This window comes from Drosophila persimilis, unplaced genomic scaffold, assembly GCF_003286085.1.
Source record: "Drosophila persimilis strain 14011-0111.01,24,50 unplaced genomic scaffold, DperRS2 tig00000579-arrow-pilon, whole genome shotgun sequence".
In the NCBI taxonomy this organism is placed as follows: domain Eukaryota; kingdom Metazoa; phylum Arthropoda; class Insecta; order Diptera; family Drosophilidae; genus Drosophila; species Drosophila persimilis.
This window is the reverse complement of record NW_020825322.1, coordinates 1,628,586-1,649,479: the sequence shown is the minus strand read 5'-3', so window position 1 is coordinate 1,649,479 and position 20,894 is coordinate 1,628,586. Positions and strand designations below refer to the sequence as shown.

The 20,894-nt window shown below is 46.1% G+C and overlaps 1 protein-coding gene across 3 annotated transcripts in view; it reads left to right on the top strand.

Moving 5' to 3' along the window:
• The window catches only part of LOC6598271 (Kv channel-interacting protein 4), a 65,380-nt gene extending 45,077 nt beyond the window's left edge, over positions 1–20,303 (top strand). Inside the window, exons 4-8 of one of the 3 annotated variants that reach the window (XM_026990525.1) lie at positions 8,612–8,803; positions 13,095–13,168; positions 18,161–18,373; positions 18,909–18,998; positions 19,047–20,303. In XM_026990525.1, coding sequence (XP_026846326.1) covers positions 8,612–8,803; positions 13,095–13,168; positions 18,161–18,373; positions 18,909–18,998; positions 19,047–20,117 — 1,640 coding nt within the window. In that variant the 3' untranslated portion in view covers positions 20,118–20,303. Of the gene's footprint in view, positions 1–8,611; positions 8,813–13,094; positions 13,169–18,160; positions 18,374–18,908 lie in introns of all 3 variants that reach the window. The other 2 variants (XM_026990524.1, XM_026990523.1) reach the window with 2 other exon arrangements.
• The last annotated feature ends 591 nt before the right edge of the window (positions 20,304–20,894 follow it).

The window sequence follows — 20,894 nt, the reverse complement described above, 5'->3', positions numbered from 1 at the left end:
CCAAGTTCATTCAGGCCCCCGAGTTCTGTCCTTCATGCTGATTCTTTTGTCAATTTGTTCTTCATCATCTGCGTCTCGTTCTTGGCTCGATTCAGTTTTGTTTTTGTGTGTGCTCCTTGCTAGCTCCGTGCAGTTCCGTTCGGTGGTAGCCACCTACATCCTCCGGTATTCTCCCCCTTTGAGCATTTTGCAAAATGATGAGCTCAACATAAAAGTTGCATGGCCCATCCTGTAAATTGAATGCGGAGGAAGCCAGAGAGGAAATCGATATGGAACACAATACGAGTATAATATTTGTTTGCAAGAGCTTCAAACTGAGCTGCTCCCCAATGTCGGTGGGGTTGGTGGGGTCAAGGGGTGTTAGATGCAGGGGCATGGCCATGCTGGCCATGTTGGCCTTGGAAAAGTGTTGACAATGACAGTTGGGAAGAGAGTCGGCAATGGAAATCGAAACTCTATTCTCCGGTACAATTCGACAAACAGAACTTTCGCATTCCTCTCTACCACACTTGACTCAAACTCTGGCCTGCCTGTGCCCCGGTGCCCCTGCTGCCCCTGCTGCCCCTGCTGCCCCTTCTGCTTCCCGCTCAACAGTTCATCTCGCGGCAGATCGCGGGGAAAAGCTTTTTTTTAGCTCTCGAAATGAGCGACGGATTTGCAGCTTGGTTGGCCAGCGAGGAGAAGCGGCGTAAAAGTTTTATTGAAAAAGTTTGATGAATGACAAGTTGGCCTCCTCCAAAAACCGCCTCCCCCCCAGAACCCTCTAGATCGTACCCCTTACCAGCACCGCCATCCGACTCTCTATCCAATTGAAAAGGCGCTGGCTTATGTTATCAAATGACACGCCATTTAAATTTTGTTTGAGGATTTCAACTTTAATTGAGTTTAAAACTCATTCACAAATTAAATCTAAATACGTTTTTTGTGCGGTGGGGGCACCCCATATGCGGTGGGGGCGATAATTAATTTCGCTCGCGCTAAGTGGTGCACTGGGGACAGAATTTAGTTCTCAAAGCTGTTTGCACTATAATCAAATGCTGTTCAAACTTTGCTCCATTTTGCCACTACCAGCTTTCCTCTTCCTCACCTCCAACTTAAGCCTACTGCAGACTGTTTGAAATTTTTGAATTTTTTCCTACCATTTGTCAAGCCTAATTCCCTCGCTTTGCAACATTAATTGCTTTTAGGTTCGTTGCTTATTTATATTCTCAATTTATAAATATTTCTAGCCATTTATCAATAGCAATTCCTTCGCCTGCAACACTAATTGATCTTAAGTGTCTAGTTTTTCACAGTTTGATTTAGTTTCCCTTGGTTTCCTTTGCCTCTCCACACTAGAGGCCCAAAGTCAAGGACGACGAGAATACTCAGTCAGCCTTGGCCGCGACAGGCATTTCAATTAATTACCCAGAAGGGTGGTGGCTCAGTGCTGGGGGCTCAGGGGTGATCAGGGGTGCCACTGCGGAACAGAACAGAACATCCCGGCAAAGCTGGGAAAAAAGCTAAAAATATACAGACACATAAGCGATGGAAGAGGGAAGCAGGAAAGAGCAGAGCTGCAAACAAGCAAAGAATTTGCGGCAGGGCACCAGGGCCTGCAGAGTAGTCTCTGGTAGTCTGGTACATGGATACCCTGTAAGTGTTTGTGGACCATCAGCCCTGGCCCAGACGTATACCCTTGGAAACCAATTAGTAGAGGGTATTCGGAGTACAAAAAGATAATAAAAACAAAAATGATGTGTACATATATAAGATGAAAATAAATTGGAGCCGCTGCTCGTTTTGGCTTTGGTAATTGGCTTACTCTGTAGTCTTTACTCTATATATGTACATGTATATGTATGTATGTGGGACCTTCCCACCGTCCCACCCAGCAGCTCACTACGCCCTCTCGCTTCATCGCCCCCTCAATGTTTGCTCGCTGTTGTTTTTTCCATTTTTCTTCAATGCCGTTGGCTGCACTTTATTGTCCTGTCCTTTGCCATTGCTGCTCTGTCTCCGTTTCCATCTCTGTCACCCTCTTCTCTCGCTGCCTGTATCTGTCCTTTAGGGCAGCTCAATCAGCGTATTCATTTTCCTTTGGGCTGCTTCTTCTTTGGGCCCTTCTTTGGAACTACGTCGTCGTCTTGTTTGCGTTTCCCCGCTACCGCTCCCCGTTCGCCGCGGTCCTTTCTGGCCCTTAATGCACTTCATAATTTCTTCATTATGCCACGCCCACACTTGGCTGGACCCGGCTTGAGAAGGTAATTGAATTCGTTGTCTGCATTTTGTGGTCGCTCCATTTTGTGCACTTGATGGTCTCATTTTGCTCTTTGCCCCTGCCGCTAGGGGCAGTAGGGCTACTGCCCTTGCCTTCGCTTTCAGATTCGTTCAGCATTTTTGGTCCGGTCCAGTACCGGCTCTGGCTCTGGCTTTAATTATAATTTCATTATTTGTTGTTTGTTCGCAGTCGCTGCTGCTGCTTATTGCACATAATTTTTAATGGCGACCGCGATGTTTTAAGTGCAGCAAGTCCTTTGAGACCGGCTTACCCATTGCTCCGCAGACATCATCTCTACTGCCCAGCCGGCCTCTCGCGTTCTGCTGCTCTCCCGCTCTGCCACTCTTTGTTTGACTGTCTCTTGTTACTCGCTTCTTGGCACACTTTCGCGCCTTTCACAGGCATTCAAGCGAAAGCAGCGACTCCGGCACAACGGTGTCAGGACACGAGGCACTGCGACAGTCTCCACAGTATATTTCATACCCTGTAAATTAATTCAATCCCAGCCTTTCATGCCGTAAGATGATCATTTGAAACGATGCCCTTATAAGTAGGCAACGAGTTTTTGTGTAGCAAGCAGTGGACACTGCAAGTGGTGTAAGCAGTCTGAGCAAGGGACGACATGTCGCGACAGTTGTGGACTGCAAGCAGTCATGCTGCGAAGGTGCAAAATTGCACATACAGGGCATCGATTGTTCGACTCGTGTAGCAGAGTCTACGAGTATGCACATGCTTGTGCATATGCCTTTAAGTGTCAGGGCCTGCCACATTTTAATTTATTTAAGCGCATTCGGTGCGGATCGTAAATGAGTTAAGTGCATTTCGGCTCTCACATTATCTTCCTTTAGCCAAACCTTCGCCGACCTTACGCTGCTCTCCCACAGCTCTGCTCTGCTCGGCACTGCTTTGTCTTTTCTTTTTATCTATACAAGTGCAGGAGCTGGAGCTGGGACCTGCCTCACTCGTTTCGTCGCCACCAATTTGTTGGCCATTGTCTGAGGCAGCAACGGCAACTGAAATCCAACAATCGCGACCGCAAAAATGCGCAATAAAACAAAGCAAAGCAAAAGCAGAGGCAGAGGCAGAGGCAACAACTGCAGCCCCAGCAGCAGCCGAAAAAGTTTTTTCATTAACCCCTTTGGCGGCGACCCCTCACCGTCACTAACCCCATTTCATTCCCCCCCAGACTCCCACATACTGCAACAATGTGATGAGAAACATGGCACAAAGTTGCACTTCTTTCATTTTTCCTTACACAAATGTTGCACACACGCCACACGCCACACGCCCGACATGTGTCCATGTGTGTGTGTGTGGCATGGAGCCAGAGCTGCAAAGGAGGAAAAAATTATACGAAATTAAATGAGATAAGTGTCGGAGCATTGTCTGCATGGCAAACTTGCAGTCCAACTTTTTATACTCGTTTCTCTTTTTCCCCTTTCGCCCCCCTTTTTTTCTTTTTCTTTTTATATTTTTTATTTTTGTTGCTTTCCATGTGTGGATAAATCTGTTTTTAGTGGGATTTCAGCTTAATATTGAAGCGTGGCACAGAAAAAAGGGGATTGCTCGGCAGGAGAAGAAGAGCACAACAAAAATACATAATTCGTTAAACTACATATTTTCAAAGCTTAGTGCGGAAAATTAAATTCGTATGGAATGATAATATATTATCCGAAATCCCTTTGTGGCAAACCAAAGCAAATATGCATAAATATATTGATAACTCTGGGAGACGTTTGGGCAGCAGAAGAGAAAAACTAATTGAAAATACCTCTTTTAAATCAGTGTATGTCAAACAAAGAAAATTGAGATAAATCTGAGAAAAATGTGATGAAAGGAAACTCGATATACGAGCAGATTGAAAGTTCATAAAGGAAATCATTTTGCCTGTGAGAATTATTTGCATGCAAAATTGTGTTTGAATAAATGAATAATATATTAGTTTGAAATAAATTGGGATACATCAAAGAAAAAAGGTGACGATGAGAAGCTGCTTGGACTGAAATTGATTGAAAACACCAGGGTGTATACCATCCCAGACGCGCCTGGTCCTAGAAAAGGATAAGAAATACAATTCGTACAGGTGTCAGCTTCCGAATGGCTGTAAGCTCTTCAGATCCAATCCTTTAGTTTCACGTAGCTGTTGAACAGAAAAAGTTTTCTTTTTGGGGATGGATCCTGTGAATCAATATTGACCTTAATACTGCCATAACCAGCATAAAGTTAGACTTTTGAGCAGCGCCAGTCCAGCATGCGATGTTGACTTAAGCATCTCGCTTTATTTGCGGGCTTCCCTGATCAAAAAGAGGTAACAGATAAAAAGGAAAGCTGTTAAGGCAGCCAAAGGCATTGGATAATGCCTTTCTCCGTGTGTGCTTGAGTGTGTGTCCGTGTATCTGCGAATGCCTCGACTGAGTGAGCATCTTCAAAGGCATGTCAGCTACACCACAATCCTGTCGTCCCCCAGAGCATCATATATATTTTTTATTAATTTGCACTTTTATAGTAAACAAAAGATTTGAGTTCGGGCGTAAAGCGAGGTAAACATTTGGAAAAACTGCAGTCACTGGCACTTATCGACATGCCGCACACTTGAAACTGAACGAAAGCAAATATTTTTACTGCCTCTGCTACTTCCACTGCCACTGCCGCTGCTGCTTTTTCTTCTGCAGTGGTAAAAATAACACAAACAAGAACCCATTCCCAGTCAGACCTAATAAAATCCAATGTCCCTCCCCCAAAAGGTGGGTTGTTGGAGGAGTCTGTTGCGGTTTTTCTTTCCCTGTGTGTGTGTGTGTGTGTGTGTGAGGTGCAGCATGCAAAAATATTTGCACTTGACTGGCGGTTCTGCTGCTGGCACTGCTGGCGCTGCTGTTGCTGTTGCAGCGGAAACGGAAACATGACACCTGCGCAGCCACACACACCCACACACACACACATTGAAAGCAGAGACGGAGACAGAGAAAGGGAGAGGGATGACGAAGGGCACTGCAGCCAACGTTGGCCAAACAAACACCAAGCGAGCCGAGATAAACAGGAACTTATTATGCGAGCTCATGCAATGCGGGGTGAGGCGCGCGGTCAGGGGTGGCGGATTGATGGCGGAGGGTGGGAAGTGGGCAGGGCGTCGGCATACCAATTGTAACTGCATCTGTGGTTCCGTGTGTTTTGTGCTTTATCTGAACTTGCACTGGCAACAATGGCAATCCGAGAATGCCTCTGCTCTGGTGGCCCTTCACCCGCTGCTCGCACCGCCACGCCCAGCCCCACTCACCGCAAAATGCCATTCCACTGCCATCCTGTTGTTTATTGTTATGTTTGCCAATTGCCAGATCAGATCCGAACCGACCCCACCCCACTGCACCCGACCCGGCCTAGCTCTGAGCCTCGCCGCAACAGCAAACTAAATGAGGCATGGCCGTTCGCACCTTAACCTCAGCAGGTGGCCACCAGCGTGAGCATGAGCATCTACTTTAGATCCAAGATCGGTTCATCCGAGCAACATGGAACTAGCAGCAAAATGAGGGTCGTGATATATATGTTAATAATGTAGAAGACTGAATTTAAAACATTTCAAATATACTTATGTATTAATTCATATTTTTGAAACATTTGATTATGGCTGTTTAGCAGAGAACTGTAAAAAATGTTCGTGCAGTCAAAGATAAAAAAGTAAATTAAAATATTCAGAAATTAGGTGTAAATACATTTAGGTACGTAAATCTTTCAATGCACAAAAAATCTGATCAGTTCAGAATTCATGACTACCTATGCATATGCACTGCTTGCATGCGCAGACACACACCACTGTGAAAGCAGTTGAAAAAAAGTAATGCCTGCATTTGGGCATTCATGACTACCTATGCATATGCACTGCTTGCATGCGCAGACACACACCACTGTGAAAGCAGTTGAAAAAAAGTAATCCCTGCATTTGGGGGCAGCTGTCGCGGCCCGAACAACGGCAACTTTGTTTGTGCCACAAATAATTTAGACATTTAGGGGAATATTTTGTTTGCTCTTGACATTGCCTCTCCCAGAGGCACCAGCAGGTGATAATAAAGCGCCAAAACAGAAAAAAACACACACACACAATTTTGGCCAATGTGGAAATGGTCACAGGGCAAGGGGAACCCCGAAAAGGCAGCAGAAAAATTGAAGGAACTTTTGGTAAATTAAAGCCAAACAAAACCAAAAAAAGTGCCAACTGCACATGAATATATATTAGAACTAATGCAATTCGTCAACATTGTGCTGACAATGTTCAAAAGATGCCAGAGACATAAAATTCAGACCCGAAACCGCCACACACACACACACACACACAAAACGGCGACTGCGGGTAAAACTGAAGAATGCGAATGCAAATCCACTCGAGTGTAACGAGAAGAAATATGAAAATGGGAAGAAATACCCAAATGGAAACAATAAACAGACAAAGTGTGTGTCGGAGAGAAATATAAGGACAGGGCAATGGAAAGCTGAAAGGAGCGAGAGTGTAAGTAAGAGAAAATGGACAGGAAGATAAGAAATCTGCTTAGCCAGAGGCAAACGGGAGCGGATTTCCCACGAAAGAGCAAATTAGGTTGAAGAAACTTATCTTAATGAAGTGGGAAGATAAGAGTGAGAGTATAGGGATACCAACTAAATTAGTTTTCAGACCAATTTCTGATCTTAATTGTATTTAATTAGCGATTGTTTTGGTTTTTCTCTATTGTGATTATTGTAATTCTCTATTTATGCGCTTCCACTTTGAACTAAATTCCTCTGGGGTTTTCCTTTGCGGAGGTATTAGGCTAAAATTCTTTCGGTACGAAAACACAATAAAAGAAATTAAAATGAAAATGTATGGTTGCGGGCTGTGGCTCCTCTTGTAGGTTCCTTTTTGGTATTTAGTTCTCCACTTTCGCCTAAAATGAAATTGCATAAGCAAGAGTGCTTTTCCATGTGTGCTGAGCGGGCGTGTACGTGTGTCCTTGTGCCCTTGTGTGTGGCATAAGCCGGCAAGAAAATTAAAATCTAACGCCAAAGGCAACGACAATTGCAGTCCATCTACCCCAGTGCCCTCCTCACTTATTTGTCCCTCTTCACTCTTTATATCTCTTTCTAACTCTGTAGTTCTCTCCCTCTCTTTCCAACTTTCACACTGTTCTTGATTTTTGCCTTTTGCTATAGTAAAATGGGCATTGGCGCGAGAACAATGCTGCTCTCGTAAACCACCTCTCCTCAGTCCATAATTCTCACCAAAGCCCCCTATCCTCTCTCTCTCTCTCTCTCTCTCTCTCTTTTGTTGTCTTCCTGTGTGTTCCCTGTCGCCGCTCGCATATTTTCATGCATTTTTAAGCAGCCATTTGTCAAGCGCGTGAACCCCGTTTGTCGCTTACCAAAAAGCGCTCTCTGTTGCCGGCTGCATATCCCTGTCCCAACGTGTCCGTGAATCTGTGTGAGTAGGTAAGCGCTTCTAGGTGTGTGTTTATGTGTGTGTTTCTGTGTGGGTGCGTGTGTGCCTGTGTGAGGGTAAAACTTTTAATTAACTAAAATTGAGGCGCCTCAGCTACAAAGAACTTTTTTTCTCGCCTTTGAAAGAAACCGACGCAGGGCAGAGGCCCAAAAAGAAAAGTCAAGCATCATTTACCTTTTTTGAGGATACCACCTCAACCCCCACAACCACAGCAGAACGAGAACCACCCCCACGCCCCTTCACTCCCTAAAGGCCCTCGTTAACCACGAAACTCGAACAAAGAGGCGCAAACTTTCGACAGGCAAAGTACTACAAGGTACTTAAGGCAACTGGCAAGTCAATTCAACACATCGGCACATCGAGCGGCTCAACAGATCAAAATCGCGTGTGTCGTGGCACGGTGGTCGGAAAGTGGCAGTTACAGGGTTCGAGGGCAGTGTGGGTAGCCTGTGGGGCGGGTGCAGAAAGCAGACTTAACTGGAACAAGCCCAAAAGGCAAACGACGAAAGTATATTTATTCTGGCCCTTTATGTGGATTCACCCTGGACCAGAAAGATGGTTTTGTGTGAAACTAAGTTTAAAGATTAAAAGTGTATGGACTTTGGGAGTGTTCTCATTGAACTCGCACATTCTTAAAGAACGTAGGCCTCAAAGCAACTAGAGTTTAATATTGTGGACTCTGAGAAGGAGAACAGATGCATAATACTCTTCATACTGAGATCAAAGATCAGCAAGAATACTTGTAAAAACCATAGCTAAGATCCTCATTATTTAGATGCAACATTAAGCTTTCTATGAAAATTGCAGTCTTAACTTTTTCCAATGTGCGCATTTGCCTCTTTGTCAAAGGACTCTCTGACCAACTTCTGTCTGTATCCCTTTAATTGCAGATTCGGAACTAGAGGAATTCGAGACGCCAGCACGCTACAGACCGGACTCGCTGAGCGCCCTGAGTCGGGCGACCCGCTTCACGGAGGACGAGATCAAACGAATTTATCGCGGCTTTAAGGCTGAGTGCCCCACGGGCGTCGTCAAGGAGGACACCTTCAAAGTGATCTACTCTCAGTTTTTTCCACAGGGAGGTTCGTGCGGTACAGTATACTTTGTTTCGTTACTGTTTCTGACTTGAACTAATGACTGCCTAAAGCCTGCCAAGTTTCAAACGTTGTTCCTAGCCACATACGAATGCTCACTCACCCAGTCCTAGTGTAAAGTCTCACTTCATTCTCTGTCCTAGTGTTTTTTCTTACACTTTCGTAGCTAGATTTGTGGTGTGATGTGTGGAGTTCATTTTAGTACACCTTCTTCACTTCCGTTTCCTCTTCATCGTCCCACGAGTGTTTCTTCTCAGCACCCCATTTATTCCTTTTGCCCCAGCTCGCAGGATCTCAGGCCATATATACTCTCCCATCCATTCACATTTTCCTGGCAAATGCTGCTTCGACTCCACCCCAGTCCACACAGGTTCCAATTAAAACAATCAAATATCCCTTCAGTGAATTCCATACGTTCCATTTTTACCAATCGATTCGGAATGGCACTGCAGTTGTTATCCTTCCACCTGGCGCTCCATTCCATAAGTTTCACTTAGCCTTAATCGGTTTTGGAATCATTGAACCGATACGCACTTTGAGGGAGGAGTGCATTCACATGAAAATGAAATTTATGTTCCCTTTGCCTTAGTTATGATTAGCAAAAGAGCTCCAAAACAAAGGCCAATTGGCTGGAGACCCCATTCCCACCTCCGGACCTCCGCTGCTCCCCTGTGTATCCTGTCCCTGTGTTGCTCTTCGAGCTGGCCAAAAGTCAACTCAAGGCAAATGCCATTGATAAAAATGTATGGCCCTTGGGCAGACGGCGGTGGCCCCAAAGAGTTGCTGCAGATGATCATAGCGAGAGTGATGATGATGATGATACGTAGGAGGAGGAGGAGGAGGAGGAGGAGGCGGAGGAGAAGGAGGAGGAGGAGGAGGCGGAGGAGAAGGAGGATGCTGGTTATACGTGTATACAGAAAGGCAAAGAGGCGACTCTTTGTTTGGACGGCTGCCCTGGCCTGGCCCTTGGCTTCAAAAAATATGAAATGCAGAAAGCAAATTAGCAAAAAAGCATAAAAAGCAAAATCATGTTTCACAAGTCGCGGTCTGCTGCGGGACAGGAGGGATGGGGAAATGGCCAGCAAGAAGAGAAATGGGAAAGGGGCAAGGAGCAAGGGGCAAGGGGAGTGTTAACCAAGCCACCCACTTGACCTCGTTTGCACAACAAGTGAATTTTTTCCATATTTTTTTCGTTTCCCCTCAGCACAATTTACATTTACAACTGCAAAGGCGGTGCTACCGGTGGTAGATGCTAGACGGCAGCCATGGGTGGAAGTTGAGGATGATGATGAGACCGGGCGAAAGGGTCGAAATTCCTTTGCCTTTGCCGGCCAGTAACTAACTGAATTGCTGATACATTACCGCGCGAAGGGGGTACAGTGAGGCACGGAACTGTTTAATTAGACTGGACAGTGCTTCGGGATGTAACGAGTATCAATCACATGGAAGAGAGAGATGTATAATTGGTGCCCAAAGATGCAAAAATTGCAAAGGAAGAGTTAAAGGAGCACATTAATAGCTGATTAACTTTCAAGATATCCGAAGCCACGGCACTTTGCAGCTGCCTTATACTAATGCCTGCCACGCACTGCACATCGTCTATAGTTTCGGACTGATTCTTTTGAGAATGCTTCAAATTGCTGGGAGAATTCATGCCCACCTCGAGTGCATGGCCACGTGACGAGGACGACCAGCATAAATCCTATTTATGCCACATTTGTACTGCTCAGCCCCTCCCCCGCTCCAGGCAGTGCAGAAGTAGACAAGTTATTGCTACACATGTTTGGGGCACTGAATTATTATAATAAACCTATTTTGACTGCCACAACAAGGGCGGGAAGAGGAGCCAGAGCCGAAGCCAGATATGTGGGGCACAGAAGGGAACGCCTGAGGGACGATGGGGGGAGGGGAGAGTATGCTTTCCATCGACAGCCGGAAACAGAAATAAGAAATTCCAAGTAAACATGAGACTAACGTCCTTCCCGTCCTCTGCTCCGCCTTCGCTCCTCTTCTTTTTCGGCACACCCTCTTCATGGCAGCCCCCCCGCTGATTATTCTTATTCTTCATCATGTCTGGCCGTTATCTGATGAAAAATAAATAATGAAATCATTTTTTATTTTGATAAGCTGCTTTACCCACGCATCCCCCTCATCCCCATCGCACACACACGCTGCCAGATCTTAATACGAGTTGGCAGCCCCACCGAAGGCGAACCAGAAGCAAAAAAGAAACAAAAAAAAGCATCATCAAAGTTGGTGATTTATCACTTTTGGCCCCTGCTCCAGCTCCAGCTGCAGCTTCAGCTCCAGGTCCAGCTCCGTCTTCATCCCTCAGCCAGACTCTTTCTCTAAGGCTTCTCTCCCCCGCGCTTTGTCGCTTTTTGTTTTTTGCAAGACTCGCGCTTCGCTCCTTTTTGGCAAATTTCTGCGCAAATTTTATAACAATTTTTACATGGCACATTTGCAGTCATTTTTGATTTGTTCGCGAACGAGCGCCAGAAACAAAATTCGGGACGCGGACGCGGACGCGCACGGAGAGCAGCTGGGAGCAGATGCCATCTTTTGGCATTGAGCTTTGACCTTGCCAGCCCAGCCCCAACCCATCTCCATCTCTGAATGGGAGTTTGTGCGTGTGGACGTGGCACTCTGCGTCATGCGTCATAAAAACACATTAGGCATCAAACGGCGACAATAAATTTTGACAAATAAATTTATACACTCCCCTGTGCTCGTACATACAGTGCGTTTCGCCTCTTTAAAGTGGTCCAAAGTTTAAAGTTCAGCCCTCGATCCTGTATCCTCGGCTACGCAGAATCATTCAATCCTTCAGTTGGCTCTAAAATATAAGAAAAGCTACCAAATCATGAACTATTTTATGCCACTCTCTTGCTGAAGGTGCTGTCGGCATACTCGCTAATTTAAGAGAGTTATCAGAGCTATTCAGGCAGTTACCATTGCATTACTTTGGCATTCTTCCTTAAGTTGTTATCGAACTGGAAGCCTATTCTGTTGGAATAGGAACAGTATACAGTGTACAGTATAGAGAATTAAATTCGGATATGTGAGCTCTCGCTTTATGGTCTCTCACTTTTAAAATGCACTAAAAAGGGCAATTCTGGCTCTTTTCCTTTGCGGCCAGCTTACAGCTTTGTGACGGGGTATGAAAGCTCGCTCCTAAATGAGATTTGATGCGACTTTATGAACTGACGTCTTTGACCCGCCAAAGAGGTGTAAACATCGTGAGCGCATAAACCGACAAAAAAGTTCAGCATCAGCGGCAGCCAAGAGCATCCAAGAGCATTCAAAAGCATCCAAAAACAGCAACAGTCATAAACATAAACGCGAATCGTAAAATTACGGAAAAGCAAGGAGTGAGAGGAATGGGAATGAAATAATCAAAACGTTATGTGATGGCCAGATAAAGACATTTTTTCGCTCCGTACTGGTGAGGAGGAGGGGGGCTGAAGAGGAGCAGTGCGAGTAAGTGCGCTAAGTGCTTTCGGCGCAAACCCAAAAAGAAGTCAGAGATCTCCCAGCACCAGAACAAGAACCAGAACTCGTTGAGCCCTCATAAGTAGGCAACACTTTTGTCTGTGGCAGCAGCCGCAAGGGGAATTGAGAATGTTCAAATGGAAGCGGCAGCGCCAGGGGACAGCAGGAAGGGCAGGGGCCGTGCCAGTGCCAGAGCTTATCAGCAGCCACAAGAGACACTCGCATAATTAGCTGCGAACTGTTTTCCACCCCAGCCCTAGCCCCAGCCCCATCCCCAGCCACAGCCCCAGCCCCAGCCCCAGCCACAGCTTCCATTGAAACTTTTGGGCGAAAAATGTTGACTTTTCCTGTGATAAACAGGAACGATTCAAGGAAAACATGGAAAAACTTTTATGGTTGACAAAACTGAAAGGAAAAGCGAAAAGTTTTTGTTGCCAAGACGCAGACGAAGACGAAGACGACGACGAGGACGACCCACATAAAAGATTCGACCCAAAAACCAGGACCCCATTCATATCTTTATGCTGGCCAACTATCGAACTATGTATTTTATAGCTTCCTTTTGTGTATGTGTATATGTATGTGTAGAGTTGAATTGATAATGTTACCAAAGCAAAATGTTAAATGCTTCAGTTGAGACCTAATTGGTCTCGTTTTGCCGCTAGCCAGCCAGCCAGCCAGCCAGCGATTGGAACTCTCACATTTAACGCTCTCCTTTTCTTTGCTTTCATTAAACGCACACCAACAACAATGTACGACGCCATCCAACAACGACATTTAACAACAGCCAACCCAACCTTATACGCACATTATGTATTCAATACACTGGATCAGGATCGCAGCGGTATTGTCAGCTTTGAGGTGAGTTCTAGCTCTAGATACTATCTGAAAACAGTTGTTATAAGCCTTCTTGTTCCACTCTTGGTGAAAAATTCTGGTATACAATAGGGAAAAATCGTATTTCCAAATTATTCCTTAAAGATGGCTGATCAAAGATACTATTTCATATCGATAGCACCAGCAAAATCCCCCCGAATCAAGCCAAACCAACAACTCTTGGTAATAACAATGTCCCCAAACCATATCAAATTCTCAAACTGAGGGCAATGCAATGGGAAACATTTGAGCAGCTCATTTCCGTGCCTCGTCTCCGTCCGTCTGGCTGCCGAGACACAACATCTATACGGTAGGTCTGCAAGGAGTCGAACTAATGGACTTTCATATGTTCCGGGACGAAATTGCGGTTCGGATTGGACTGGGGAGCAGAGCAGAGTGAAGGAAATTGAGAAATTGTCTTAGAAATCAACTTTCGTACAAACAAAATGTGGCACTGAGCCCGAGCCATTTGCAATTAAATCGAATCGAATCGAGCCAAAGCAAATATCCCTTAATGGCATGACCATGTGTGTGTGTGCTCGAAGCAGTATGTCATTCAGGAGCACTGAGAGCTGCGCTAAATTTGTGGCTAACTACATAATTGAACGGACGAGTCCGGGGTCCAGAGTCGACAGCTGGCAGTCATCACTGCAGTTTATCAGAATGCTGTTTCTCACTGAATGGGGCATCGTTATCCATAATTAATCCTGCCACTCAATGGGCAAGGCAAGTGCGTAGAATTCGAGTACTTCGAGACAAACAATTCAATTTAATTCACTTGGTCGCCGCTCTCTGTTAATCCTCGGACCATGATGCGGCGCAAAGAGAAACTCGTGAGAAGGGGAACTCCTGCAAGAGCAGCATCCCATCCCCGAAGAAGTAGGAGGAATGGACCTAAGTACAATGAAATTACTTTAGACATTTTAAGTATAAAATATGGCTGACAGCTGAGTCGAGCCAAGTCGAGTCCGGTGTGTAACTGGGAGTCCAGAAGCAAAAGTTGTGTGGCATCGTGAGTCGTCTCTAAATGAAGCTGATTTGGCTCCCTCCCTGGGAAGGATGAGCGGGAGTGCTGGAGTGGTAGAGTGGCGCCAAATGATGCTGCAAAATGCGCAAAGCAAGCAACAGCCATGGCAACTCCTCCTTCAGCTCCTCCTCGTCCCGGGTAATCGCATTTAGTTACGGTTTATTAGTGACAGCAGCAAAACGGCGGAGAACAAAAAGCCCAAAGTCCATTGCTCTGCCAGATACATAGATGTTTGAGCGCTCTATTAACTGCCGGCTCATAAAAGTTGTAATAAGTACAGAGCACACAACAAGACTCGAGACCCTCTCGCAGCCTACTCGTCCTCGCCCTTTAAGTAATCAAAGCGTGGCGCCTCCTTTGGCCCATTTTCGGCCCCAGAAAAGTGTTCGGCTATTGGGAAGGGAGGCATACGTTTTGAGGAGCAGTATAATTACAAGTCTGGGGAGATCTGCGAGTATAATGGGAAGAAAATGAATTTTGTGCAGTAGTAAAACCAAATTAAAGAATAGTTAAACGCCAAAGGAATCATAGTAAGTAGAACAAGTAATTAAAATTGGATGTATGGAATAGCAATATTGAGTAAGAACAGTACATACATATTTATTAGTAAGTAGAATTGGGAGCACCAAAAGCACAGAAATGAACCAAGGACAAAACAGGACTTGCACTGTGGTTGTGCAACTTATAGCCATTTTATTTTCAAACCCGGAAAATATGTTAAACTTCCTTGTCACTCTTTATTCGATCGCAGTTCAGAAGGCTGGCCTTCAAAATTAATCATACATACAGTATATAGAATCCATGAGAAAAGCTAGATAAAATCAAAAAAACCAAAGATAGTTGCTAGCGAAAAATGTGGCACATTTAATGGCAGCTTCCGCTGCATTTTGCCAGCTTTCTTTTTACTTTCCACAAATTTCCTTTCTCTCTGTTGGCAGCTATTTCGTTCATTTTCGCTGGCGGGCAACACTGCGGATGGCAGCAGCCAAAGCGAAAGGAAAACCTCGAAAAAAATAATGCGCCAAAATCAAAAATCAAGGAAAATGTCTCGAAATTGAAATCAGAGGAGGGAACTGGAGAGTGAGGGATTCCAGGGGGGGGTGGGCGGACAGAGATATAGTTGCCACTAGATGCCGCGTGTTTCTCTGCTGTCGCCTGTCATTGTCAACATTTCTATTCCAGCAAAGACAAAGCAAAAAATCGAATACATTTCTGCAGATTGTGAGACGGAGAAATGCGGAATTTCTGGGCCCCCTGCACCCTCTCTTTCCCATTCCCTCCCACTCGATCGCCCTTTTGTTTGACTGTCGTCTGGCCCCATCCACACCCCCAACCCCCCTTGGGCGCATGCAAATTGCAAATAATTTTTCTCCACTTTATTCACTGTCTTGACTGCCCCTGCAATGTCCGAACATGAACTCCACTTCCGGCCGTGACGCCTTCAAGCCAGCCCCAGCCCCAGCCGCAGCGAGAGAGGGGAATGTGTTGCGGCGTGGGGAGGTGGCTCTGGTGTTCTGGAGAAAGCACACAGCGCCATTGAAACGATGAATTATGGCGATTTTAACGCCAACTTTGTCATGCAGGGGTCCTGTGGTAGCGACTAAGAGGAGCACAGGCAGAGCTGGATACCCACAGAAGACAGAAGACAGAAGACACTAGTGTGTGTCCCTTCACGCCATAAAAAAGCGACGCAGATAAACGCAAAAACCCAAGTCAAACAATAGAACCAGACCTCCAGAATGGACAGAACCGGGAGGAAAAGGCGGAAAAGGAGGCGAGGCCTTGCTAGAGAGGAACTCGTGACACGAACAGGGATAAAAGGGCCCTTTACATCTCACGTACTTCGAATAATAAGCACAATCACGTCCGCAGTCCATCACTGAGGGAGAGAGACCAAAATGTACAGTCGTGCACACACACACACACACACACACACACACGCATACGAAATATAAACCCACATGCATACACATAAGAAAGTCCTCCCTGCCCCTCCAAAGCAGCTTATCTCTGTGAGCCTTTAGCTTTTTGCCGGCCTCGCCATTTTCGCCGTTGAATAATGACCTCAAAATTGTAATGACTACAAGGCACGTACTCGATATAAAGCATGTACAACCGCCTCTCGCGGGGCAGGCGAAAGGCAAGGCGCAAGGGGCAAGGGGCACGGGGCACGGGCATGGGGCAAGGGCAGGAAGTGCCCGGTAAAAGGCAAAGGCAAACCCCTAGTTTTGTATGTGACGGTCGGACTAAGTAGACTTCCGCTTTTCAATTAAGTTTCACATATTGTTGCAAGGTGTTTTATGCGCGATTTGCATGACAGTCGCGTTTATTAAACTGCCAACAGGAGTAGAACACACACAGAGGGCCCACCATCAGAGGGAATAGCTAACAACAAGAACAATGAGAGCCACAAACACACAATGCTGTCATGGCCGTACTGAAATTGTGGGTTGGGGCCAATACGCCAAGAGGGAAGGCAAAGAGAGTGCCAGCGACCTGTTTACGCTGGCAGAAAAGATAAATTGCTCAAGTGTGTGAGATAAAAGCAATTGAGAAGGCGTCATACCAAAGCAGGAGTACAGTACAGTGAATACAGTACGGAGAGCAGCAATTGTGGCATCTACTCGTATGAATGTTGAATGCTGAAAGCAGAAAGCAGTGAAAAATTACTTACGGCTAGTCAGAAGTGCCACAAGAAGTGCAAAATGGCGGAGCCTGACATGCCCCCAGCAGCGGGGCACACCGCCATTCTATTGGATTATCGGCCACTTAAGAAAAATAAGAATTGAGGGCATTCATCTACTTCCAACGCTCGCGAAAATACCAGCAAACTGTGGCATAACATTTTCCATATTTCGGAAATTTTGGAAACCTTTTTTAATGGCAAGGACAAAATATATAGATATGTGTTTTCTGTGGAGCAATCCCTGATATGGAAAACAATTTTCTTAATATTATTTAGAAAACTCTAGAAAACTTTGATCCGCGTTAGAAAGTATTTTTCGAAGAAAAATTCCGATTCCAACAACCACCATGGAATGCTCGTACAGCCCCCGATGCTGGTCAGTATTCGCTTGAGAGGGGACACTTCCAAACTTTGCTTCCCTTTAATACTCCTATAGGATTTTCCATTTTTAAACTTGTTGTTGTTGTGCCATTTTGATATTCTCTGCCATTTGTCTACGTCGAATGGTGAAAGTTGGTGATGTGTCTTGTACTTGGTCTAACATCGTTTTTCGTTGAAACTCGTGCCAGTTTTTCTATTCCATTTCGGTTTGATAAATTAGTTGGACATTGCAATTGCCCAAATGGCCAGAACAACACACAAATGATGCTCCTGCTCCAGCTCCAGCTACTGCCCCTGGCCACTTTCTGCTGGCTCGCTTTTGCCTCTGGTCTCGTCTCCCATTCGGTTTGTCCGGGATAGTATGCAAACTCCGAGACTCAGTCTTCTGTCAGCTGTGGCTAGGGCCTTGCCGAAATATCTCAACACCTCCTACAGTACAAGTCCTGAGAGGAGAGGGTCGTAAAAAGTTTCGCCCACTCCACCGCAAGTTCTTATCTAGGTACATTTGTCATACAAAGCATAGGAATAAATGTCTACTTCAGCTTCAGAAGCAGTACTCGCAGCAGGAACAGCAGCAGCAGAAAACAGATGGGGGATGGGGGATGAGGCATGACAAGGCTATCGCCAGGAAGACGATGTACAGCACGTGCTCATGGGCTGCGGTTTACGAGCAATTTCTTAAAACATATTTTCAATTTCTTTTATACCTCTAATTCTGTATGTCCCATGTCTCCATGTCTGAGGGGCTCACTGAGGGGCTCGCTGAGGGCCTCACTCTCACCTCACTGGTGTGCCCGTGCCCCTCTCTTGGTTCTCTCTTTTCCAGCTGTGTACTTACGCGAGCTTGCTTTTTCTTGTCTTTTTTTTGTTGTTGCTGCCACAGGACTTCGTTCAAGGACTTTCGATATTGTCGCGTGGCTCCGTGGAGGAGAAACTACGCTGGACCTTCTCGCTGTACGACATCAATGGAGATGGCTTCATTACGAGGGAGGAAATGACTGACATTGTGACTGCCATATACGAGCTAATGGGCCGCCTGCCCGACGAGTATCCCGAGGAGGAGAAGATCAAGGGCAAAGTGGAGCAAATCTTTCAGGTATGTGTCCCCCCCCCCCTCCCCCTGCCGCCCCTCCCCCCTGTACGCTTGCCCGGCCCTGCTGCTGGGGAAATCTAAAACCATTCGCAGCGATTATTTATGGTAATTATACGATTTGAATTTGTGTCTGGACGAGTGCACGAACATGAAACTTATTTACTTTGCATTATGCAAATGCCAATTGTCTATTTCAATTTGCTGGCCAGAACGGCTCTCTGCCCGCCGGGGGGAGGGGAACACTTGGGAGCGGAGCGACTTGGCTTGCCAGTCACGCATTGTCATTAGAGGTCGTTGCCTTGTTGCTATTGGGCTTGGGCTTAGGCTGGGGCTTGGGGATAGCACTCGAAATAAATTGGGCAAAGCAAATTCGCACGCGACACTTCTCAATTATGTTTTGGGAGAGCGATGAGAAATTGACGATAGATGATAGATGGCCCTCGAAATCATTCACAGTCCATCACGAAGATCTCAAACTGTCATTGCATTACAGACAAGGCTAGGTTTATTCCAATTGAAATCCTCCTCTATTCCACAGAAAATGGATATCAATCGCGATGGCGTTGTGACGCTTGAGGAGTTCCTAGAGGCCTGTCGCAACGATGATGCCATTTCCAGATCTATGTCCGTATTTGATACATCATTCTGACCATATCCGACCGACAAGGGCGATGAGTACACGGTGCGACGGCCGCGACGCAGTCGCAGCCAGCAGCAACGACAGCAGGAGCCAGAGAAACGTAAGTCAAACCACAAGACGAAGAACAAGCAACAGCAAAAACAACAGCAACAACATAGCACTAGACAGCAAGCGGCAGCCATAGGCTGCCACATCATCGACATGGACGGTGGCAGCGGCGGCAGCACCACACCCACAACAACATCAGCGGCAACGGCCAGCACAATGAACTGCAACATCCACCACCACCACCAGCAGCAGCAGCACCACCAGCAGCACCACCACCACCACCACCACCACGAAGAGGAGTACGATGAGTACGATGATGAGGAGGATGACAAAACTGACGATGATGATGATGAGGATGAAGACGGCATTAGTCGCACGGCTATTTGTCGGCACTGCCAACGTCCCCAATGGGAAGTCCTTCAGCGACCAATGCGCCAATACAGATCCCGTTCCAAGTCCACGTCCAAGTCGCACAAGCGCAGTAAGAGCAGGAAGCGCCAGCCAAATCATCAGAGGACGGGGCAACACCAGCAACAGCATCAGCATCAGCATCAGCCAACGCGCTGGCCCGAGCTGAACGTGGCCAACGAGCAGGCCATTCGCTTCCGCTGCCCGCAGGTGGGGCCGCAGGTGGGTCGCGACCTGCACACACCGCAGCCCATGCACTTCCACCATCCGCAGTCACAGCCCCAGCTACAATCGCAGCTGCAGTTGCAGCCCAAGATGGCTGCTGGATCAAAAAAGAGCAAAAGAAAATCCCGACAACGTCAGCAGCAGCAGCAGCAGCAGCAAAAGGATGCGCACGCTCCAGAAGGAACAGAGCTCACTCGAAGTCCAGCCACAGCCGGAGTCCAACCAAGGGCGGCAGGAATGGCAGCCGGAGGAGGCGTAGAGGTAGCTCAGCTGCCTTTGCCCCCATTGCACGTGGTTGTGGGTGGGCCGGGAGAGGGAGAGGGCGAGGGAGAGGAGGAACAGCAGCTGCCAGCCACGCCGGACTCGCCGTCGCTGGTGACGGTCAGCACTTGGTACACGGTGGCCAAACAGGGTGTCTCCTGCTAATCTGTGCAGTGAGTATCCGTATTCTCGCCGATCCCTGAGTCCCCGAGTCCCTGAGTCCCGAAAAGTAATCTAGTCAAAGCCGAATGCCAAACGCTCTCTCCGCCATTCGCCATTTCAGTTAACCTTTTGAATCGGTCGAGTTGTTGTTGTTGTTCGTTTCTAGATATAAATAATATATACCAAACATACTCGTATATATAGTACCTACAGAACATACATATATCTATATATATTGTTTATGCATACGTATGTGTGTTTTATTAAAGCTAAATTTGTTTTGCATTTCTGTTACTATTACCTATAATTATTGTTATCGTTATTATTTTTTATTAGCTAAATTAAGTTATCAGAGTTCTTTGTTCTCTCTGTGTGTGTATGTATGTATGTGTACATTGATCGATGTTGCAAACTGTCAAATGTGTTATAGTCTTAAATATAGATATCTATGGAAATTATATATAGGTTGATGAATTGCATAACAGAAGGGCCCCAAATAAACTTATTTGAAAAGAGTATGTTTACAAATTGTATCCTTTTCGTTTGATTTTCGTTTGTTTAACATTTCCCCTACTCCAACCATAATATTCATATACATAAATGTTGTTAGATGTCCTAGAGTTACAAATTGACGTTAGCTGTGATGGAAAAACAAAACCGAAACCGAAACCAAAACCAGAAGAAATACAATATATTGTATGAATAAGAATATGCCTAGTATACAAAACTGTAAAATAAAGTGGGTTAAACTCGAGGCAGGAGAAACGAACGTTGTCTGCA